The sequence below is a fragment of the Mastigoproctus giganteus genome, chromosome 7 (assembly GCF_048544385.1).
Source record: "Mastigoproctus giganteus isolate SK-2022 chromosome 7, ASM4854438v1, whole genome shotgun sequence".
Classification (NCBI taxonomy): Eukaryota; Metazoa; Arthropoda; class Arachnida; order Uropygi; family Thelyphonidae; genus Mastigoproctus; species Mastigoproctus giganteus.
In genome coordinates, this window is record NC_143581.1 from 88175779 (window position 1) to 88201599 (window position 25821).

At 37.6% G+C, this 25821-nt stretch overlaps 1 protein-coding gene across 1 annotated transcript in view; it reads left to right on the forward strand.

The window, feature by feature from the left end:
• The window catches only part of Adsl (adenylosuccinate lyase), a 237367-nt gene that overhangs the window by 96775 nt on the left and 114771 nt on the right, over positions 1 to 25821 (forward strand). Inside the window, exons 5-6 of the mRNA XM_090376996.1 lie at positions 253 to 424; positions 16720 to 16766. Coding sequence (XP_090233122.1) covers positions 253 to 424; positions 16720 to 16766 — 219 coding nt within the window. The remainder of the gene's footprint in view (positions 1 to 252; positions 425 to 16719; positions 16767 to 25821) is intronic.

A 25821-nucleotide genomic window follows, 5' to 3' on the forward strand; every position in this document is an offset into this window, starting at 1 on the left:
ATTATTATTAAAATAATAAATAAATGCATAAAAAGTTTATAGGGAGGACAAGTATGAATATTTGTCGTAAAAAGATATTTGTGCAGTTCTAATTCAAGTGCAGTACTAATTCAAGATTGCTTCAGGAAAATTTTTTTGTAAATTTTAGGCAGGATGCAGAGGTTGAAGGGCAGTAATTTCTTAGTATTATATTCCTATCTTGCCATAAGCAAATTTTAATACTTTGATTTTAATTAAGATTAATTATTTTAGGCCAGCTCAACCGACTACCGTTGGAAAGCGAGCCTGTCTCTGGATTTCTGATCTGTTGACTGATCTTCGTAACTTTCAGAGGGCAAGAGGGGATCTGAAGTTTAGAGGAGTGAAGGGAACCACAGGTACCCAAGCTAGTTTTCTTCAGCTTTTTGAAGGGGATGAAGAAAAGGTACGGCTTTAAGGAATGTTATTAAGATTTCTTTACTTTATAACATTAGTTTAAATTTCTTGTTTGTTAGTTGGGACAGAAAAATGTTAACATTTGCTTTTAACTGTGTTATAAGCTTTATTCATATGGTGTTATTATGCTACTTAAGAAAAACAAAACATTGTTATTTGTCAATTATGGATAAATAGTGAGGACTTTGTCAAACTGTTAATGCTCCAACCTGCAGGCCTGATGAGAGGGGGAACAAGGGGCCCAGTACTTGGGCCCTCTTTGTCTCCCCCATACAGTACCTAGGTCCACAATTCTTCAAGGGGGTCCAGCCAAGACTTTAATATAACATATTTTAAAATTCATTTTTAATAATAGACAAAAGACAACTAAAAGCTTAAAATAATAAAAATGTTTTATTTTATTAATTTTTATCTCATTGATTTTTTATATGTTAGAATTGATTTGTTGGTTTTTAACTTTCACATCTACATGTGGACACAAACACGTATACAAAAACAAGGGAGTGCTGTCATGCACTTTGCACCGAAGCTTGTGTTAGCCGTTGGCTTTCCTACCAACCTGTGCATCAAAAAAAAAATATTTTTTTCTATTATGTTACTTAAGAAACCCAACAGAACCCCAACAGTGAATAATTTTCATGGTACAGAGTGTTAAATTGCTAGACACATTGTGTAAATTTATTATTAAAAAAAGGTTAAATTTAAAAAAATATATGTGTGATTTAAGAGGATAAACTAGATAATATTGTTTAGCCTTAAAACCCTACTCTATGGGCAGAAAAAAATCAGGGTATTAATGTAATACGTAACTGCTGCCAGTGTTTCCCAGCCTTGTGGGTTTCACACACACACACAGTGTCCTGGACTGAAGATAAAGTGAAACATTAGATGAGTGCTCCTTTTATTTGAAAATAAAGGGTACACAGTACAGTAAAGAGCGTAAGTATACTGGTTTGAATGTAGCAAATTGGACTTAAAAGGAACTAGTTAATTGAAGCAATCAAAGACAGTTTTTCAGATAGTTTTATGGTTCCCCTGGTTTAGGAGGATCCAGGAGTGTCATATCTTTTCATATTATTTTATATTTACATGAAAAATTAGGCATGGAACAAACAAGCATCAAGTATATTGAGATTTGACAAAAAGTAAAACATGAACGTTATACTTATATACAAGAAAAGTCTGATAATCCACAGGACTCTGCAGTATGTTAAATTATTGGATATGCGAGGTGTGGCTATTAAATAATAAGACTATTGCAATAAAATAAATATAACAAAATATTTGGTACCTTAAAAGTTATCCCCTTCAAAACAATTGCTTTGGGCTTGGAAACTGTTTCTTCCAAAAAAATCAAAATTCGTATGCATTTGATTTTGATTGTGGAGAAACTTTCTGCTCACACTAAGGACTGAGTTCTCCAAGGCTTAGAATTGTATTCAACTGAGAGACAAATTGTGTTATCCATAGTTCTGCCTAAGTTACTACTATCTTTTAAATTGTATAGTATCTCTTGAATTGGTGAATCTGCTGTACATGTAAAAATCTGAAACACCAGAACAGCTTTTTTCGAAGCTTACTGGCTTCTCATCAGCTGGCAGGTGGTCTCAGGTAAGCGTATGCTAAATTGTGAATAATATTTTTTGTCTAATGAACAGCAAAGTTGTGTATGGAAGTAAAACTTCCATTTCAAATTGTGTAACCTCACTCATCTAGGTGATACTATACAGTTTAAAAATATATTAGCACCAATTTTGATCATGCCTTCAGAATATTTTGGAGCAACGGTTGAGCATGTAAACAAGAAGCCTTACTTCACAGAGCTTTCCACTTGTTTATTAGAAAAACTTTTAAGCCTAAAGTCAAGTAAAGCTCCTGTAGTTGATGGGATATACCCCTTAATTTTAAGGAAGGCAGTCAGACTGCATTGACCCATTGAGTTAATTATGAGGACATTATTGGACTTGGGAGAGATTTGTTTGGATTGTAGAAGTGCCAATCTATCACCAATACATAAATGTGGTTCTAAGAGTGAAGTCAGTAATTACAGACTTCAGTGGTAGGAAAAACCTTGTAGGAAATATTTAAGAGTAATCCAGGGACATTTAGATAAAAAATAACATTTTGAGGGATACACAATATGGTTCTGTTAAGGAAAAATCATGTTTAACTAACCTGGTTAGCTATGCTATTTTGGCACAAATTACAGGTACTCCCTGACTTAGGTAATACTCTACTTACGCAAATTCGACTTTACGTAAGTTTTTGCCAGCTGGTGCAAACTGAAAAAAATATGGAAATGTATTTTGCATCTATAGGGATAAATGGAGGTATCGTGAAAATATTGTAATGTGAACCCAATAACACAGATTTTTTTGGTAATTCATTCCAAGACCTCCGAAGTTGAAATTTTTGCTATATAACAAACCTATTTAACTCTCTAAAAGGTCATTTTTATAATGGAAAGTGCACTACACTTTCATTGTTATCATATGTTCTGTTATAAAAATCAATTTTGAACACCTTTGTAATATTTTTCTAAAGCACGTTTCTAGAGGTCACGACCAAAAAACAAAAACAATTTGCACTTTCCAGTTTATTGGGCTTTTCTGTTAGCACAATCTATTATAAATGGGTAGTAAACTTGATCTTATTGCATTCGCGATAATCCTGATAACTGGAATTCTGTGGCTTTTTATGGTATTATGGTGAAATGAGTTCCCCTTCACTGAAATCTTCAATCCTATAAAAAACAAATTTTCAGAAACTTCTCTAAATTCCTATTTACTTATTACAATGATGAAGAGAAAGGGCCCAATGGAAAGTGCAAGTGCTGGCAGTGCTAGGAAACGAAACAAAATTGATTTAGAAATGAAGATGAAAATGATTAAGAAGTGCGAAGCAGGACAAAGTTTGCCGCCTGTTGCAAGGGAATTAGGTCTCGCTGCATCAACAATGAATACTATTTTAAAGGACAGTGTGCGTATAAAAGAACATGTCAAAGGATCAATGTACTTAAGATCAGTAGTGATCACAAAACAGAGTTTAGGTGCTATATCGAAGATGGAACAGCTGTTAATAATATGGATGGAAAATCAGATTCAGAAGCAAGTGCCTCTGAGCCTAATGACCATTCAAGCAAAAGCAACAAGTATTTATAAAGAAATTAAGGATAAGTATAGCGAACCCGAACCGGTTTTCCACAACGTTAAAGTATGCGGTGAGGTCGCCAGTGCCGATTCTGCAGCTGCAGAGAAATTTTGTGATGTGTTGGAAAAAATTAATGATGAAGGCAGCAATTCAATGCAGCAACTTTTTAATGTTGACGAGACTACTCTGTATTGGAAAAAAATGCGTGATCGAACATACATTGTCAAAGAGGAAAAGACAGTGCGAGATTTCAAGGCTTCAAAAGATAGGGCCACGCCCTTGCTTGGAGCTAATGCAGTGGGAGATTACAGATTAATACCACTGCTTGTGTACCATTCTGGAAATCCTTGTGCATTTAATCCTAGCCTGGTCCGCACATCTATTCTACAACTTTTATTCTACAACAAATTTCCGCACATCTATTCTACAACTTTTATTCTACAACAAATTTCCGCACATCTATTCTACAACTATCTTTCCTCAATTTTAAGCTGTGTCCCCTCAGGTTCTTAGTCTGAGCAAGAGGAAGAATCTCATCAGCATTCAGCTTGCTCGACCCATTCAAGTCCTTATACACCTCAATCAGATCACCTCGCAGGTGCCTACTCTCTCTAGGCGCTGTAATTTGCAGAACTTAAGCCTTTCTTGGTAAGAGAACCCCTTTGTTCCCCTCATCAATCTTTTTGTTCTTCTTCTTTGTACTCATTCTAGCAACTCTACATCCTTCCTAAAACGAGGCCTCCAGACCTGTACATGGTACAGGTCTGGAGGCCTGTACATAGTACTCTAGGTGTAGCCTGACCATTGCCTTGTATAACGGGATAATCACCTCCCTGTCCCTGCTAGCAAAATTCCTATATATATCACTGACAAGGCTACATGACCTGCCCTGGCAGCCCGTCTGCACTACTCAGCGAACACCTCAAGTCCAAAGATGCACTGCAGTAATAATTCGGACAGAGCATGGGTTTGTTAAAGGGAGATCTTGTCTGACCAATTTGATTGGATACTATGATGTGGTCACAAAGGAAGTGAATGCCAAAAATAATTTTGATATCATATACTTGGATTTCAGGAAAGCTTTTGATACTGGAAGACTGCTGTACAAATTGGAGAGGTATGGCATTAAGGGTAAGTTGCTACAATGGATAAAGGGATGGTTGATTGGGAGACAACAGAGAGTGGTAATCAATGGACACTGCTCTTCTTGGACAAATGTTGTTAGTGGAGTTCCCCAGGGTTAGGTGTTGGGCCCATTGTTGTTTTGTATATTTATCAATGATACTGATGAAGGTATATTAGGTTTAATGTCCAAGTTTGCAGATGATACAAAGGTTGGCAGGGTTGTTAATGACAGTATGCTACTCCAACTGGATCTAGATAAGTTGGGAAAATGGGCTGAAAAGTGGCAACTGAAGTTTAACATTGACAAATGCAAAGTACTGCATATGGATAGCGATAACTGAAGAGAAATGTACCAACTCTGTGGTACTACACTCAGGGAAGTGGAAAGTGAAAAAGACCTGGGGGTAATTGTGCAGTCAAATTCCCCCAGGTCTTTTTCACTTTTTTATATTGATAAAGTTTTTGTTGTAGAAATCCAACATAAGATCTCTTTACAGAGTTATCAGGAATGTTAAGAAGAGTTATCTTTCCAGAGTTATCAGGAATCTCTGTGATATCAAATATAATGATTTTGGGGTTCCCGCCCCTTGTCTTTTCTGTTTGCAGTTCCAATTTTACTACCTCTGGGTTGGTTTCAATCTTTTTAACATCCTCTTTATTTGTTACTTCAATTAAAACTCCATTATCTTTTATTTTTCTCATGTTGTTCACTTTTATTTCTTTCAAATGAGATTTTAATTATGTCATGACAGTATCCCTGACTGCTTCGCTGGATTTGTATGTAGAGTCAGGCTTAGCTTTTATAATTATTATGTTTGTTTCTTTTGCCTTTGGTATTTCCTTAGTCTTATTGTTGCTTGTTTAGTTTGTGATGAATCTGTTTTTGTGGGCATAAGTCAAAGTATTTATTTCTTTTTAATTATTCTTCTCTCCAGTCACTGTTTCTACTTTTGCTTTCAGTACTTTGTTTTTTATATAAGTTCCACCACTCTATGTTCCAAAACAGACCAGCAGTTCACTATCAGCAATCTTGTTGCAGATGTAATCCTATTTGTCTGTTTATAAGGAAACTCTTCTAGGAACAGTTTCATTTCTTTAATTTGTCTTATGGGATCCTCTGTTTGATTTATAAGCTGAAATTTCCTCTCCTCTGTTTTTGTTACCTATGGCTCTAAATTATCATTCTCCTTTTGATTTGTATTTTCTACCTGGTTTTTGCCTTTTCTAGCCCTTTTTACACTAAGGTGGCAAGATTCAAAGTCTTTGTTTGTAATTTCTTCATTGTTTAGCATCTCTATCCCACAATTAGGGGCGCCTCCGTAGCCGGGTGGGAAGGAGCAGTAGTGCGTAGCACACGCTTCTTGATTAGACCGGGGTTCGAGCCCGTCACCACCAAATACGGAGGATGCGGAAAGGTCAAGGGAATGACCACTGCATATCCCGGAGCAATATGGCCTTAGTTGCTAATGCTCCTAAAAAAAAAAAAAACCCCAACCCCCAACCCCCACAATTAGGCAGGTCCTTCAAGTCAGGATCGCAATCGATATTTTTTGATTTTGCAGTGTTTTCCCTTGTTTTGGTCTTTGCCAGTCAATTTTGCTGTTATTAATAATGTTCCTTATATCCAGGGAGTAATTTAGAGTATACTTTATAGTTGTAGGCCTATTAAAACACAAGATGCAATGTTTTTCTGTTTTGGCGGGAAAACAGTCGCGCGCGCGCGCACACACACACACACACACACACACAAAAATAAAAGTACTCTTATAATGTTAATGTTTATGTTTAATCTAAGCTGTATGTATATGTTTAATCTAAGCTGTAAGTATATGTTTAATCTAAGCTGAAATTGACATTTCCCCTCACAAATAACATGTATCCAGCTATTTTGATCAACAAATTTATCCCAATTTTTGGAATTTTGAAGTGTTGCAATATTGAAATCTGTAATTTCAATATTGTCAGTAATAGTAGGATCACTACCTCTAATGCTGTAACAATTGTACTGTGCATAAATGCGTTCAAACACCAACAATAGCTAAAAACAACTATAACTAACAAGCTTGCCTGAATAATACTAGTTGTTTTCATCTGTACACAACATGAAGAATCCAACAAGGTGGTCTGGGATAAAATCCAAAAATGAAGGGAAAATATGCATCCCACCCTTCATTGATCCTAGGCTATACTATGGATGCATATTGTAGAACCAACTGGAATAGCAAATGCTCTTGTGGAATAGGATGGCGTCACTGCACTATATCATTCTATTCCCCCAAGTTTCTGCTCCTTAAACATAAAAATAAAATACAGACCCTTAATTTCACATCAGAGAGGGCATTTATTCCTACAATGAGCCATTCACCATATAGGAGCTAAAAGGAGCTCCAACCCTTTCAAAGGTGAATGCTGTTCGACCAGATGGCATTCATCATAAACTGGATTACCTGCTCTTTCTATATAACAGAATTTTTACTGGAGAGCGGTTTCCAGATGCTTGGAACAAGGAAGCTGTTCTTGCTTTTGCTAAGCCAGGAAAGGATCCTAAAATTCCTGACTATTGACCTGTTGCTCTGTTTGTACAAAATCCTGGAGGGAATGATCATTGCTTGGCTTATGTGGCATTTAGAATCAAATCACCTCCTCCCCAGCATGTAATGTTGCTTCCGCAAAAACAGGTCCACTCTGGACCATTTAGACTGGAAACACCCATCCAGGATGCTTTCCTAAAACAAGAACATCTTGTGTCAGTGTTTTTTGATATGGAAAAAGTATGATGCAACTTGGAGATTTGGCATTTTAAAACATATATAGCCTCGGTCTTAGAAGACACTTCCCTGTTTTTATTAAAAACTTTTTAGCAAATTAGTATTACAAATTTCATGTCAGATCCACACCCTCCTGTCCCTTTTGCTAAGAGGTGGGAGTATGCTTCAAGGATCATTAAGTATTATGCTTTTTATCCATCAAAGTAAATTCCATTACAGAACAACTTCACCAGCTTTTTTGATTTGCAACTTTGCCTTATAAGCTCTGTCAGATTTTACCCGACAAAATGTTAGCTGTTTTTAACTTCTTACAACGTATTGATTAAATATTTATTTTACTTATATTGCTTTTTACTCTTGTACTTATATAATCATTTCACAAGGTAACCTCTTTTAAAGGTTAACCAGAATTTATTTTTAACTTCTATAACCTTGTCTTCGTGCATAATAGCCCTTGTTCTGATGTACCAAAAATATCAAAAACATAACCTAACCTAACCGATGTGCTGATTGCAATACTACAGCTAAATGAAAAAACTGGTATTTTGATGGGTTTTTTCGCTTAATATCGGTATTTTATATAAAAATTGGATTGAAAATAGAAAAAGTATGAAATGAAATATGTTTTGGGTTAGCATTAGCATTAGTAGAGGCGTTTGATGCAAGAAAGCAAGCTTATGCAACATCAGCCAAAAAAAAATAAAAGTAAAATAAATAAATAAAAAATAACCACTTCCACTTCACCCCTCTGTTCGTTCGAAATACCTGTCCAGCTGAGCCTTAAACTTATTTAGGCTATCAACTTCCACGACAAGGGATGGAAGTCTGTTCCACCCACCAACCACCCGCTGGCAAATTTCCGCACATCTATCCAACATCTGTCTTTCCTCAATTTGAACTTATGCCCTCTCAGGTGATTATTCTGAGCAAGAGGAAGAATCCCATCAGCATTGAGCATGCTCAAACCATTCAAGGCTTTGTACACCTCTATCAGATCACCTCGCTGGTGCCTAGTCTCCAGACACTGTAATTTGCAAAACTTAAGCCTTTCTTCGTAAGAGCACCCCTTTGTTCCATTCACTAATCTTGTTGCCCTTCTCTGTTCTCGTTCCAGCAGCTCTACATCCTTCTTGAAATGAGGCCTCCAGGCCTGTATACAGTACTCTACGTGTGGCCTGACCATTGCCTTATACAAGGGAATAATCATCTCCTTATCCCTGCTAGAAAAATTCCTATATATCATTGACAATACACCATGAGCTACTCTTGCAGCCCGTCTGCACTGCTCAGAGAACTTCACATCTGCCTGCACAACCACCCCCAGGTCCCTTTCATTCTCTACCACTGTCAGTGTAGTACCACAGAGTTGATACGTTGCTCTGGGGTTGCTGTTTCCCATGTGTAGTACTTTACATTTGTCAATGTTAAACTTCATTTGCCACCTCTCAGCCCATCTGCTCAACCTTTCCAGATCCTGTTGCAGCAGCATAGTGTCAGTAGTGTCCTTGACAACCCTGCCAACCTTCGTATCGTCTGCAAACTTGGACATTAAGCTTGATATACCATCATCAATATCATTTATAAATACAGAAAACAATAAAGGACCCAATACTGAACCCTGAGGGACTCCACTAATAACATTAGTCCACGTTGGGCAGTGTCCATTGATTACCACTCTGTCTTCTCCCCCTCAACCACCCCTTTATCCATAGCAGCAATTTGCCTCCAATGCCACACTGCTCCAATTTGTGCAACAGTCTTCCATGTGCAACAGTATCAAAAGCCTTTCTAAGATCCAAGTATATAATATCAAAGGTATTCCCTGCATCCAGTTCTTTTGTGACTGCATCATAGTATCCAATCAAATTGGTCAGGCAAGACTTCCCCTTAACAAAACCATGCTGTGTCCGAGCAATAACTGAAGTCTTGTCTAGATGATCCTGCAGTGCCTCCGGGAACAGAAGTTAAACTCACAGGTCTATAATTTACTTGTGTCAGCCTTTGATCCTCCCTTGTGAATTGGGGTCACATTTGCACATCTCCAGTCCATGGGCACCACCCCTGAGTCCAAGGAAGCTCTCATAATTATGGCTAAGGGTTTGCTTACTTCCTTTGCTGCCTCCTTTAATATAACTGGATAGATCCCATCCACCCCAGGTGCCTTTCTTGTGTTTATCCTCAACAATTTCTCCTCCACTTTCCTCTCAGTTATTACAAATCATCTAGCTCACTGCTACAGTTTACTTCACCTCTGGCATTCCCCTTCCTGAATAACTCCTCATGTGTGAATGTCAATGCAAAATATTCATTTAGTTTGTTAGCTACCTGAGCAGGGTCATCAACAGTTGACCCATCGATATCAAGTGGACCAATCTGATTCATCCCCTTCCTTCTAGAGTTTACATAAGTAAAGAACTCTTTACTGTTTTTCTTCGCATCCCTTGCCAAGGATCTCTCGTAATCTGCCTTCGCCTGCCTAACCTCCTTTGTAACTTGCTCAACTTGTATCTATCATAGGCTTCTGTGTCACGTATTAATTTGTATGTATCCCATGCATTTTTCTTCTCTGCCATATGCCTCATTAGTTCATCTGACATCCATTTAGGCCTAAACCTTGAACAATATTTCTTAGTTGGTATGTAAAGCCTAGTAGCTTGCAAGATAAGTTCTTTGAATGCTTCCCATTTTGAATTTGCTGTTGGTAACATCATCAGTTGATCCCACTGTATCGAATTTAAATACTGTCTCAGTCTATCGTAGTCTCCTTTACGAAAGCAATACCCCTTCCCTTTACCCCTAATGGTAGTTACCTCTTTGAGTAACTCCCACTTCAGAACACTGTGATCACTGCCACCTAGTGGTTCATTTATCTGCAGGTTCTTAATGCATGAAGAATCACTACTGATAATCAAATCAAAAGTATTACTCCTAGTTGCCTCCCGAACATGCTGATGTAGAAAACAATCATCCAATAAATCCACAAAAGCCTTGCTAGTGTGTGAGTGACCAGCCCCCAAATTCCAGTCAATATCTGGGAAATTAAAATCTCCCATTATAAGACTCTCTGATTTACTGGCCCACTCTATTTCTCTGTACAGTTTCTTATTATACTCATCAGAGTCATTAGGCCTATAGCACACTCCTACTCTCAATTTTGATCTCCCAATGCTTATGTCACACCAAACTGACTCGACACTGCACTGTCCAGCGATGTCGACTGGCTTCATTTCCTTGGATTTTATGTGTTTCTTGACTAATAACATAACCCCTCCTCCCTTCCTATCCTGTCTATCCTTTCTGTAGACATTTTATTCCCCAAATTCCAGTTCTGCATTCCTTATATCTGTGTGATAGCATGTCTCTGAAATCCCAACAATATCTGCCTTTGATGTTTTGAGCAGTAACTCAAATTCATCAAATTTAATAAACTCCTAGCATTGGTGTACACGCAAGTATACATGCACCTGCTCTTCCTCTTAGCCACCCTAACACAACCCATGTGTTTACTTGTACCCCCATGATGCCCATCTTATTTTCCAGGCTGCTGCTCATTCCAATAGAAGCAGTGCAAGAATCACTTTCTCCTCTGCCAGTGGCTACTGTTAATCTATTAGTCCTTGGTATCCCCCCAATCTAGCAGTTTTCAGACCCACCTAACACTGCCTCGATAGCATCAGCAAACATTCTTGCACCCTTTCTATATAAGTGTATCCCATCCCTGTAGAAGCAGTCTCTCCTGTTAACAAGTACAGACCAGACTGAAAAAAATTCTACCCCTTGAGCCTTGCACAATCTTTCCAGGGCCGAATTGATTGGCAGGGCTCTGATCATATACTCCCTCCTATCGTGTCTGGGCAGAATTGCAGACACTTTCAAATTCAACCCTAATTCACGGCTTTTTTTCATCAGTGACCTGTACTTGTTAAGTAATTCCGCTGGTCTCCTACTCTTAATATCTTTAGTGCCAACGTGTACAACTATATCACCTTTAAAAATATATAAACATGGAAAGTTATATGATGTAACATTATAACAAAAAAAATAAATGTAAATTTTTATTCTGATAGAAATTAACTTGCTTATTGGTGTTATAATCATATGTAATTATTAAAAAATAATTATTTAAAAAACCAAACAGTGGGAAAAAAATACAAAAGTTATTTTATTTCATACCTTTGCTTAAAAAAAATGATATCTTAGAAAATAGTGCATCAATAGGCTCATTGCAGAGCAGGCTGTGAGTGAATTTGTGCAAATATTAGAAGAAGAATTATTATTTTTTGCAAATTTTTAATATGTCAGAAAAGCCCATCCTGAATTGATACTTGTTGGAAGAATGGTGAGGAGGTGTTGATATTTCATATATTTCCCTCAGATTTCTTCCTCTTCAAATAATCTCATCTTGTTTGATAATTGAGATCTTTTTGAACTACATTTTTTTTTTTTTTTTTTGGTAGGGATTGCAATTTTTTTTATTGATGGCAAACTAGTTTTTGCTTTTTCAAAAGAATTTCTGATTCATCTTTACTTTCTTCAGTTTTATCATGCATGCATATGTGAAGATGCAGAGGTAGTGTTAATAATTTCATCTCAGTACTGTCTTCATTTTATTCCACTGTTTCGGAAATTCTTTTAACTAGAGTATAAAAGAAGCTTGGTTTGTTGATCCTGATGTTCTCCATCCTCTAGAGCAGGCCTGGCCAACCTGTGGGCCGCATGAGGCCCGCAACATTATTTTTAGCGACCTGCCAGATGATTTTTATGCTACTAACTACATCAATGGGAAATCATTCACTATTGCACTAGGCACAATAAATAATGAGAAATACAGGGTTATTCAAAATGAAGTCCGGGGTTTCAGAATTTTTTTTTTGGAAAGCGCATGTGTCATAATCATTTGTAGCCATCTCGAAAGAACGCATAATATCTCGAGTTTCATTCCCACGCTCGTGATGTTCGGTATGCTGCACGGCTAACCACCAGATGGCGTTGGACGCATACCGCCGTCCAGTCATTTGTTTGCCTGTGACGCTAGTTCTGCTCTGTTGCAACATGGCTTCGGAATGTTATGAGAAAACTTTTACTGTGTTGGAGTTTCATGTAAATAAATCTGTTACCGTTGTGCAACGCCACTTTCGGAAAAAATTTAAGAAAGATTCGCCGACGGACAAGACAATTAAACGATGGTATATGCAGTTTAACGAGACAGGATGTCTGTGCAAGGGAAAAAGTCCCGGTCGCTTGCCCATATCAGATGCTAATGTGGAATGCATTAGGGAAACTTTTCTAAGGAGCCCAAGGAAATCCATTGCGAGGGCAAGCAAAGAACTTCACATCCCACAAACTACAGTTTGGCGTGTTTTGCGGAAGCGATTACTAATGAAACCATATCGTCTAACCCTGTTGCAGTCTTTGAAACCAGATGATCTGTGCGCGAGGAGTAACTTCTGCACTGCACTGCCGCATGGAACAAGATGACACGTTTGCTGACAGAGTGATTTTTTTTCTGATGAATCGACCTTCCATTTGTTGGGGAAAGTGAATAAGCAGAATGTGCGATTTTGGGGGATATCAAATCTGCATACACATGTGGAACACGAGCGGGATTCTCCAAAAGTAAATGTCTTTTGTGTCATATCTCAAAGGAAAGTTAAGGTCCATTTTTCTTTTGTGAAAAGATTGTAACTGGGGAGATTTATCTGGATTTATTACGCTTATGGCTTCTACCCCAACTACAGGACGATAGTGCAAACTTCATCCTACAGCAAGGTGGTGCCCTATGTCACTTCCATCACATAGTCCGGAATTTTTTAAACTGCCATTTACTGCAGCGATGGATCGGATGTGGGAGTGCTGCAGATCAGCAGATCGAATCCTGGCCGCCTTTGTCTCCTGACCTTAACGTCATGCGATTTCTTCCTGTGGGGTTTTGTAAAGGATAACGTTTTTGTGCCTCCCTTACCTGCGACTATACCAGAACTGAAAGATCGCATCACCAAAACCATTGACAGCATCACTCCTGACTTACTAAGCCGTGTTTGGGAAGAATTCCTTTTCCGAGTTGATGTCTGCCGGATCACTAAAGACTCTCATATTGAACATTTATGAGGTATGTAAAAAAAATTTTATTACTATACTTGCATTCTGGAAATATTTCTTTCTTCCTATGTCTGCTCATGTCTGTACAGGAATTGTTTGAAATCCCGGACTTCATTTTGAATAACCCTGTATAATACTAGACCAGCTGTACTTCCTCGAATCCCACCACTGCTTCCCTTCTTTGAACCACATTACATCATAAAAACACCAGGGAGGGAGAACGTGGTCCCAAACAGTATTCTTATCTTCTCACACTAGTTGAGTGAGCTTCTTAATAGGTACAGGTGGAGAGAAGACTGGATGTCTCGAAAGGAATAAAACGTTTTTTAGAAAAGTATTTCTAGTGGAAAAAGTTTAAATAAGTAAGTAGTGCAGATTCACTTGTTGTCATTAAATATATCTATAAAATATTAATTAATAGATTTAATTTTGTCCTTTCAGAATGAATTTTAAAAAAAAATAAGAGTTTCAGAAGAAAACAGACAATTCAGCAACCATTGGGAAGATGATTACTTCTTCATAGTACAGAACTCCTGATTAACATGTTTGACTTGCAGAGAGACAGTTGCTGTGTTAAAAGACATCATGAAATGAACCATGGCGGAGTATGTGAAATTCAATAAAGAATTGAAAAAACCTAATTTGGCTGTGCTTAAATCTGAATTAAAGGCCCAGCAAATGAATCTTAGTTAATCATTACAACAATCATCTAACATTGTCAAAGCAAGTTTATTCTTTCACATGGTTCAAATCTGGGAAATTTCGACATCGACTCGGTGGCTACTGCAAGCCACGGGCTGCCGACTACCACAGTTCTATGACTTATCTAAGATTCACAAGCCAGGCGTTCCTCTCCGGCCCATTGTGTTCTGCTGCAACATGCCTACATATGGGCTGTCTAAGTACATTTCACGACGTCTTACACCTCTAGTGGGAAATATGGCCCATGCTGTCACTAACAGCAGTGAGTTCATTCACCTAATTAAAGAACTTTCAATCTCTGACAGCGAGATTATGGTGTCATTCAATGTTGTGTCCCTGTTTACATCAATTCCAGTCCAACAGGCCATAAACTGCACCAAGCGACTTCTGGAGAATGACTCAGATCTACTGAGCAGAACATCGCTATCCACAGAGGACATCTGTACTGCCCTCAACATATGCTTGTCAGGCAGCGTCATTACCTTCGGGGATTCCCTGTACAAGCAGGTGCACAGTACTGCTATGGGTGCCTCTGTTAGCTCTGTCGTGGCCAACACTGCCATGGAGGAATTGGAGGAACAGATATTCCTGAACCCGCCTGTACCCTTTACAGTTTTGTGCAGATACGTCGATGACATCTTCACTGTCATCCCACGTGGTTTGGAGACAACACTACTGGAGTACCTGAATTCTTGATTACCAGTATTCATCCAATTCACTTTAGAATTAGAAGTAGATGGGTCCCTTCCATTCTTAGATGTTCTGGTAAAGCATGTGGGCCCACGCTTGGAGACCTCCATATACCATAAACCATTGTGGTGCAGGCAGTTTACTAACTACAGATCAGCCCACGCCCCTAGCCATCTCAACAGCACTGCCCACACTCTATTCTCCCTAGCTTGGAGCCATTCCAGCTCAGAGGAAGCTAGACACACCAAGATTTCCAGTGTAAAAACTGACCTGGTCAATTGTGATTATCCAACCCACATATTAGACAAGTGCTTGCTACAAGCACAAGAGCTTGCAATCTGCCCAAGACCATCATCACCACGTGATGATATGCCCTACCGCCTATATTCCCTACTATCTGGGCATGTTGAACCAGATTTCAAAAATCCTCCAGGAATATCGCATAAAATGTGTACAACTACCTGGTAGGAGCTTACGTTCCCTGGTTTTAATGTTAGAAACCAGGTTCCTTGGTTTCTAACATTAAAACTCCAGTTGCTCCTCTTTTGCGTAGCGGAGGGGTATACCCTGTAACTTGCAAAGATTGTGGCAGTTGCTACATAGGGGAGAGCAATTCACCTTGGTGACACTGACTTTGCAATTGCAGAACATTTCTGGTCAAACTCCCTTCCCCATGTGGAGTCTGCCACGTATGTTTGGCCACAAAAGTGAGTCAAATGCCCCAGCAAAATGGATTGAGATCATCAGAAAATATTTTTTGTTGGAGTTTCTGGCAGCAGAGATGATGCTTTCCAGTGCATCCACAGTGGATCAGCCCTTTTTAAATCAAAATTGGTTTGGTAATTGTAGGCCTGCATTGCTATAGTGGACAACTATTCTGTTACGCAGTAGATGCTCAAAAAAGTTTACTAAAAACTGAGAGAAGTGCTACGGACCTGTATGAGTTTGCCTGGTCCCGTGGCTTGTTCGGGTTTATCAGGATGAGGTGTACTTTGGCTTCTTTCCCGGCAAATGGGAAGCGGCCATTGTGTAGGCAGTGGTTAAACAGTTTTAGTATGCGATCTGGGTTGTATTCTACCACTTTATTATTTTGGGCTCTAGTAAGTCCAGTCCAGGCATCTTGCGGTTCCTAATCTTGGCAGTTGCAAGAGTCAGTTCTTCCTGAGTAAAGGGAGGTTCGATCACCACTAAGACTTTTTCCTTATTACCAGTAAATAGTTAGCCCAACAAGATGTTTATTTTTAGAATCAGCAGATATACTGGCCTCTGTTAGCCAACAGTTGTTAGTGATTTGACCATTAGTTATTTTATCACAGAACTTAAAAAAATTATCACAAACTTACTAATATTACAAAATTGCCAATGTATCCCAGATCTCGACATAGCAAGTTGAATATGTATTCATTATTTTTTACTTGTTTTTTCAGTTTGCATTTTATAGAGTAGAGACTTTATATCACATAGCTCTTTATCATAATACTGTATCCGTGAGCAGTGCAAGACGGGCATCTCATGGTTTGCCTGCTTCATAATATAGATTGCATTTTTTAAAGACATTGTTTGCATCTCACATGCATGCACAAATGAGGCTATTGCTATTTCACATACATTAAATTTTTTTATTTTTCTCATGCCTGAGGTGTTTTCTCTAAATATACTTGTTGCAATATTTGTTGATTTTTGCCTAATTGCTCTGGAAAATATATAAGTGCTTAGTTGACCAAAAAACTTTTGTTTCATGTCATTACAGGTTAAGAAGTTGGATTCATTAGTTACCAGAATGGCAGGATTTGAAAAGTAAGTTTAGGATATATTTAGATTACTAAATAAGCACAATTGCCTTGTCGAATCAGTTTATATATATATATATATATATATATATATATATTATTTTTTTATTTTTGTATTGATTTATCTAAATGTATATAGTTTTCATAAGCAGTCCATGTCTGGCTATACAGCTAATGGGAGGTGAAGTTAGGAAAGTACTTAGGATAGCAATAGACATTCTTGCCCTCGTATTGCACTGATAATACAGTGTTGAAGAATTTTAGGGGAAGGACAGTGAAACGAATATGATTGAAAAAAATATAGTAGTATGTTCTAACAGGCTTTATCTTCTATTATTTCTAACAAATTTAGAAATAATAGAAGGTAAAGATTTAAGGAACCTTATGAAATTTAAATTTAAACCCAACTACAAGAATAATTGGAATAAAGTAAGAAAATACTGTGGCCTATTACAATTCAGTTACAAACTATCCATTAAATATGAAAAACTGGTCAAAGAATTCAATGGTTGGATTAGAAGAGTACCGGATGTCAGCACAAACCATATAAAAAACTTAGAACAAACAGCAATAGAGAATTATGCAAACATAAATAGGCAAAATTAAAAAGAATTATAAAATAAATTAATAATTACGAGCATAGATAAAGCCACCAATAACTTTGCCATTATATGTAAAAAAAATTCTATGCTGAGGCACTGAAAAATGAAATTACTAAAAGCAACACATACAAGAAAATCAGTAACAACATGAGAAGCATAGTGAACAAGATACTGGCATTACACAAAAAATTAAAAGCAAGAATAGACAATACTAATTTACCATTCCTATATATAATACCCAAATTCCATAAAACACACCAGTTAGTTTCAGATTTATTACCAGCGGAAGAAATTGCTACACCAATATCATAGCCAATAAGTTCAAAAAAATACTAAAACAAATATACATGAACATAAAAGAAACTTGGATAATAAATAGTACACAAAAAATTAAAAGCAAGAATAGACAATACTAATTTACCATTCCTATATATAATACCCAAATTCCATAAAACACACCAGTTAGTTTCAGATTTATTACCAGCGGAAGAAATTGCTACACCAATATCATAGCCAATAAGTTCAAAAAAATACTAAAACAAATATACATGAACATAAAAGAAACTTGGATAATAAATAGTAATGCCGAAGTGATACATTATATCAAAGAACATCATTAGACAACCAAAATAGATTCACATGACTTCTCCAACCTAGTCACTGCCATACTATTAGACAAATTCAAAAGAGTACTGGACACATACTTTAGAGATCATGAAGAAAAATTAATAATAAATGATAGCTAATGGGCAGTATATACAGATTTCTGCCTATTCAACAACTACATACACGATGGCAAATACATATATAAATAAGTGATAAGCATCCCAGTGGGATCCAAATTCTCAGTAATGGCAGCAAACCTTTTTCTACATCATTACGAAAAGGAATACAACAAAAAGAATAAAAACCAAATTAAAACATACAGATACATCGATGAAATGATTTCCTTTGACAGCAACTTAGAAGAGAGCAAAAAGGATATCTATCCCAATGATCTAACCTTAACAAAAACGAACACAGACAACACAAAGGTTACATTTCTAGACCTAAATATAAATATCAAGGCGAATAACCTAATAGAAATAGGAATTTACGTTAAAAGAGAAGGGTACAATTTTGAAATAATGCACCTTAGCCATTGGAGTTCAAACATACCAATTAAAATACAAAGAAACATAATAACCTTACAAGCAATAAGAATAATAAGAATAATAAGATTATTCTTAACAGTAAACAATAAACTTTGCAATAACAGTAAACTTAAATTTGAAGCACTTGGAACTTTAAAAGACAAGCTTACTAAGAATAAAATTCCTGACAGATTCAGGAATTTTATTAGAAAATTATACAATAGAGGAAGTATAGCAAACATCGACAGAACCATTTTGCATATAGTTTATATATTTTTGTAAATAAATTTAATTTCTGCGTACATGAGCTGTTCACTCTCTGTAGCGTGTAAAGAGAACGCCCGGGAGGGCAGCTTTATGATTGGCATATATCATAGGATAATTTAGTTTCATCTTAGTATTATTTTAGCCACATTAGCTGTTTTTTTTTTTCCTGCGAGCATTACAATAGTTTGCCTTCATCACATTGGTTTGTTTTGGACTGTAAGAGGTCGCCACCAATGCCCACAACTAGGGCGGAAAATTCAAACAATCATTCTCACTTTTTGGTTCTGGCTGCCATGTGGTGGGTCGGTAAGTCCTAACAGCAACTTTATATAATTTTTATTATTTTTTTTTTTTCCCCAACTAGCAGCAATCAACAGCTTAAAAGTACAGGTAACTTAACGTTAGATGCCACAGTTCCCTGTACGTTAGATAAATTCCTTTCTTTAAAAAATTTTGGCCCCACCACAAAATTATATGTACAGGAAACTATTGAAACATTAATGGTGGCATATATGGACTATTTCAGTACAATTTACTGAAATAGTGTGGCATCCTGAAGAGATACTGTTTTACCTATATCTACCAAGTTATCTTCTAAATTAATTTTTAAATAATTTTTAACTTTTAATATTGAGTTCTTAATGTTAATTGGTTGATATAATTTCTAATTATAATAGTTAATAGTTTTAGGGTTAATTTAAGCATTAGTGCAGACATTAACATAACACTTCGGATATACAGAGATATTAAGACATCTCCTTCCAAAATTAGCAAAGTCATAAAAGATTGGGCCGTTACTAATATGGATGGGAAATTGTGCCCCTGGATTACCTGAGCACCTACTGTATTTTCTTCAATCATATTCTTTTCACTGTCCTTCCCCGAAATTTCTTCAACATTCTGAGCTATTAGTGCAATATGAGGGCAGGAGTGTCTATTGCTATCCTAAGTACTTTCCTAACTTTGCCTCCCATTAACTGTATAGCCAGACATGGACTGCTTATGGAAACTACATACATTTAGATAAATCATTACAAAATATATACTTACTAGCTCTATCTTTGCAGCTTGAGCAAAGACAGGCAAGTATTTTCAAACAAATATATGTTTATTTTTAAAAAATTACTTATGCAAATAATAATAAATAAATAAATATAATCTTTATTGTGTACAAAAGGATGTATACAATGTATCCTTCACAGCAGGAATGTCAGGGGCTTCACATTGGCTGGTGGACAAAGGTCTTGAGGACGGGGCCCACATTGAAATTCAGGTTCATCCCCCAGTGCCAACAATATAATAAGTTTCAGTTAAATTATTCACAATATATTCATAAAAATATTATACAGTATTTTTGACATTATATACAATATTATACAGACATCCTTTTTTAAATTTATTATACTGCGACATTAGTGTGCGGTTTGCCTTTGTTGAGTTTAGGTCATCAAGGATCTCTCTCTGGTATTTGCGATCCTTGACAAATTTGTGGAGATCACCTTCGATTGCTTGGACTGTGATAGGCATCTGCTTGGGGAGAAAGCGGTCGCTAAGGGCTAGTCTGTTATGGTTGGCTATAAGTGTTGGAGCTGACCTCAGTCCAGGTTGAGGGATTCTCCAGCTGAACAGTTCCCATACGTTTGGCTCCAAGATTATTCCAGTGGTCATTTTGGCAGTTAATGTGAGGCATCTTTCCATTATAAGGTTTGGCAGTCGGGCAAAGTTCAGTGCAGTTTCCATCGCAGTTGTTCTTTGCTGGGGTTGACGATGATGTTTATGTGTGATCCAATGAAGGAGCCAGTATTCAGAGGAGTACACATGCTTGATATTTGTGGGGGCTGCAGATACCCATATTTCTGAGGCGTATAACATGATGGAGTATACAGAGGTGTATATGTACTGCCGAGTCACATTCAGATCCTTAATGTGGAGTAGTTGTTGTTTGGTAATCCACTGCATTTTGCAGAATTTTGTTATGAGCTTGTCAATGTGGGGCTTGAAGGTCAGTTTGCAATCGAAGATGACTCCCAAGTCCGTATGTATATTTACCACTGGAAGGAGAATGCCATCTAGAGAAGCTTGGACTTCAGTGGGTTGGTGCTTCAAAGAAAAGACAATTTGGGCTGATTTTGTAGGATTAATAAGTAGTCCAAATTGATGGAGATAGGAGCCTAAGTCGTGTAGCTTTCGATTGATCTTTTCATTAATTTTTGAGATATGTTCCCCGGGGTTAATCTAGGTGTGTAGCTTAATATCGTCAGCATAGCAGATTATGTCTTCTCTCTCTTGCACAAACAGAATAATGACTGCAGTAAACAATGCTCTGGAGAAGACTCCACCTTGGGAAACTCCCGCAGTGATTTTTCTTGAGATTATATCTTGATCCGCTGTAAGAACAATGATTCTGTCTGATAGCAGCGTTGTGATAAACCACAACACGTCACCTTTTATATGGAAGTAATTTTCCAGGAGGTGAACGAGCGAGGGAATGCTGATTGAGTTGAAGGCAGCTTCCAGGTCGACGTACATGACGGCAAGTTCTGCTTTAGCTTCTAGTGCTCTGAGAATGGTGCTGGTTATGGATGTTAAATTGGTGACTGTGGATCTTCCGGGAATGGCATAGTCAATCCCTTTGAACACACACTTACTTTTTTTTTTTTTTTTTTCTGAAGAGAAAATCATATTGTAGTTACTGTACTTGCTGGATTTTAAGCTAGTTGCAAATGTAAGACAGGCCTTGAATTTGGCACAATTTTCTAAGTGGATGAATATGAGATAAACTTAATTCATTTCAGATTCCTCCACACATCCAGTTCTCCTCCCACCCCCACAGAAATGGGTTATTATTCAGGGAATTGTTGCTGTTTCATTTCCCAACTTTTGTGCATTAGCTATTGCTGTTATTGAGGTTACTAGATCTTCATTCATGTTGTTCTTCTTTAATTGTCTCTTCCTAGATAGTTAATTCTTTACTGTCATCCACTGTTATTTGATATGCATGACTTTTTTTTGCAGGGGCTTTCACAATAATATAACTACATGTCAGTCTCTATACTTGTGATTTTGATGTTCATTTCCACATAGTTTGCCAAGCTCCACTTACATTTTCTGGCAGAATCCTGATTTATTAACTTTTTATTCCTTTTGCTTCAAAGATTATACTTGTGCACGTCTGCCCTAATATTTTGTCAGAGATTTCCTAATTTGCAGTTTCTTCCGGCTTAAAATCTCCATCCCATTCTGTCAAATTCACATGTTGCATCTATCATTTTCCCAGCCCCACTAATTACTTTGACTTCCTTTCTGTGAAGCTTGCCATTCTTCAATCTAATTTTCCAAACAGTGAAGTAATTTTCTTTGATTTTAATGTTCACAACTCCAGTTGGCTTCAGTTTCAAATTGCATGAACCTAGCTGGATGAGGATTTTGCAATAATGACCTCACTCAGCTTGTTCATTTACCTTCCAGAATACCAGAAAATCCTAACCCAATACTCTTGATCTTTTTTCTCACAAACAACCCTTCAAAATGTGCAGTCAGTGTTAGGGGTGCTCTAGGCACTTCAGATCACAACTAATGCTGGTGTTCCCCATGGTTTACTTCTTTCTCCCACTCTTTTCCTCTTGTATATCAATGACCTTCTTTCACTGACTGGAATCCAGTCCCCATAGTTTTGCAGATCATAGTATATTGCATTCCACCTTCAAATTTGAGAAAACTTTTCCTGCATAGATAGTTTCAACTTCTAAAATGTTTTCCACCAAGTTGTTAATGACAATCTCCACGTAATTCTTTAGCGGGGCAAAGGAACTTTAATTCCTCAAAAACTCATTCCCATCTTATTTCTTGCAAACACGAGTCTACTGCTCTTATGCTTATCTTCGATGACACTCAGATTTCTAAACAAGATCACATATCTCTATTAGAGATTATCCTGACTTCTAATCTCTCTTGGCGTAAGCACATCACAAATATCGCTTCCTCCATATCCAAAAAACTGGGTTTTCTTATTTGCTCTTTGCATTACATTTCTTCTAAACAAGTGCTCACTTTGTACAAACCTGAATGTCCTACCATGGAATATTGTTCCCACATCTGGGGATAGTGATCCCAAAACCTCTCGTAAGATTTTAGACACCATTCAGAAGAGGTTAATTAATAAAAATAGGTCAGGGGTTAATTAACGATATCTCTTACAAAGTCTCTCCACTCAGTCATATAGATGTTCAGTTTCTCTACATCCCTTCTGTATAGATACTTCCATGGGCACTGTTCTACTGAATTGGCATCCATAATTATTCTACTCCCTTCCAAGCCAGTCCAAACACATGCTGCAACCAGTCCAACTCCAAACTTGCCGAACTAACTTTTCGTCATTTATCCCTTCTACTTCTGTTTTTTTGGAAACAATCTGCCTTCATTTCTTCAAACAGGCCTCTGAGGTTGGGTATATTCATATTGTAGTTTTAAATGTTTTTTTTTGTTTTTCATCAACCTTATGTAGAAATAAAACAAAACAAAAACTGGAATCTTGATATCTATGTATTTATAATAAATTATATTTGCCTGTATTTACAATAAATTATATTTAACTTTACAACTAAAATATATGAAATATACATATAAAATATACATTAAAATATACTGGGTTAAAAACAATAAAATACGTTAAAATATACTAAATTAAAAGTGATAAAACCATAGCTTTCGAAGGCTCCTGCCTTCTTCCTAGGCGCTTCTGTAGCCAGGTGGGAAGGAGCAGCAGTGCGTAGCACACGCTTCTTGATTAGACCGGGGTTCGAGCCCGTCACCACCAAATACGGAGGATGCGGAAAGGTCAGGGAATGACCACCGCATATCCCGGAGCAATATGGCTAATGCTCCTAAAAACCAAATAACAAACAACAACAGCCTTCTTCTTCTTCAGCGGTATTTTCTTTGTTCTGCGGTGCGTCTTTAAATACCAGCAGGTTCACAGTACTCATCATGTGTTTCATTCCCACGTGTTCCGTTCTCTTGTGTTATGGAATCGGAAGTGGCTCGAGAGTGGGTCACATGGAACCGTTCATCCCTTCTGAGGATAGTAGCCTCAAAGAGGGGATGGATCTGCGTTCCTCTATCTCTATTAATGTTCACTGTGGAACAGATCCGCAAACTCTCGAGCCACTTGCGGTCCCAGAACTTATGCGCCTGATCGGTGACGATAGCATAGTCTGGGGAGATCTGGTGCTGCTTCTAAAAATGCTCGGCCACGGCGAACTTACCATACTCCACATTTCTTATTGCCTTAGTGTGCTCCCCCAGACGATCTTTGAGATGGCGTTTTGTTTCCCCTACATAACACTCCCCACAATCCGTGCATCTAATACTATATACGACCCCACTTGCATTCTCTTTTTGAATGGGGTCCTTTACTTGTGACACGATTGTGTGCCGCCCCCGCCCCGGAAGCTGCACACAACACGTCTGATAATATCTTAGTATTCTAGTTACATGATCGGTTAGACCCGGATAGTAGGGAATGTATGCAGTGGAACTGGCGTAAAAGATTCGCCTCTCCTCTGATTTCCTTTAATATATTTTTCTATAATCCTCTGGGGGTAGCCACATTTTGTAAGATCCGTCGTGACGCATTCATACTCTACCTTCCTATCCTTGAGGTACTACAGTGTGATTTTGCTCTGTCAACTAATGTTCTAACCACACTGTTCCTATGATGGTTGGCTTGAGCTGAATTGTAGTGCAAATATTGACCTTTACACATCGATTTCCTATAGACCTTAGTCTTTAGTTTTTGGTCTTTCCTACAGACCAACACATCTAGGAACGGCAAAACTCCTTCTTCTGCCTCCAAGGTAAATTGTATGAATGGGAAGAAGCCATTTAAAATATTCAACACCTGATCTTCACTCCCCTTTCGAATAATTGAAAACGTATCATCTATGTATCCTTTCCAGGGGTGCATAGGGAGAACACTAACATTAAATATTCTAGCCTCGAGCTCCTCCATAGTTAAATTAGCTATAATTGCGCTAATGGGGGAGCCCATGGCTGTACCGTTAACCTGCTGATACATAGTATTATCAAACACCATAGTGGTGCTTGAGAGGCATAATTCTATACCTTTCTCAATATCCTCTAAATTTAATTGTGTTCTAGTATTTAGAGTGGTATCTCTCCGTAAGGCCATGTGGGCACAACGCACTCCATGGTCAATCGGAATACATGTAAATAGAGGTTTCATGTCGAAAGATATCATAATTTCATTCTCTTCTATGCGTTGGCTTCTAATAAAATGCACAAAGTCTTTGCTGTCCTTAATACTAAATTCAGAAAGTCCTACTAATGGAGATAATAATTTGGCTAAGAAACCAGATAATGCATATGTGGGACTGCCTATAAATGAGACTATGGGTCTAAGTGGTACACCCATTTTATGAATTTTGGCCATGAATCATTATGAATCTAGAGGCTAAATGGCTAGAGAAACAATGATGCATAACACTACACTTACAAAACCCATACACTTTTAAATCTCTGGCCTTTACAGTGAACTGTTTTACCTACAATGAAAGCAACACGGAAAAGGGGAGAATCCCTGGTGCCATTAGATGCAAACACACTATACGCCATTGAGCCTACTCAAACTATTCAAGTCAGATCACCCTGCAGGTGCCAAATCTCCAGACGCTGCAATTTTCAGAAATTAAGCCTTTCCTGGTAAGCGCACCACTTTGTTCCCCTCGACAGTCTTGTTGCCTTCTCTGTACTTGTTCTAACAACTCTACATCCCTCCTAAAATGAGGCCTCCAGACCTGTATGCAGCACTCAGAATTTTAGCAAAATTCCTGTAATCATTGTCAAGACCCCATGGCCTGCTCTGGAAGCCTGTTTGCATTACTCAGAAAACTTCATATCTGACTGCACAATTACCCCCAGGTCTATTTCATTCTCCATTACCCTGAGTGTAGTGGCACACAGTTCTTACATTTCTTTGGGGTTACTTTTCCCCATATGTAGTACTTTGCATTTGTCAATGTTAAACTTCAGTTGCCACTTT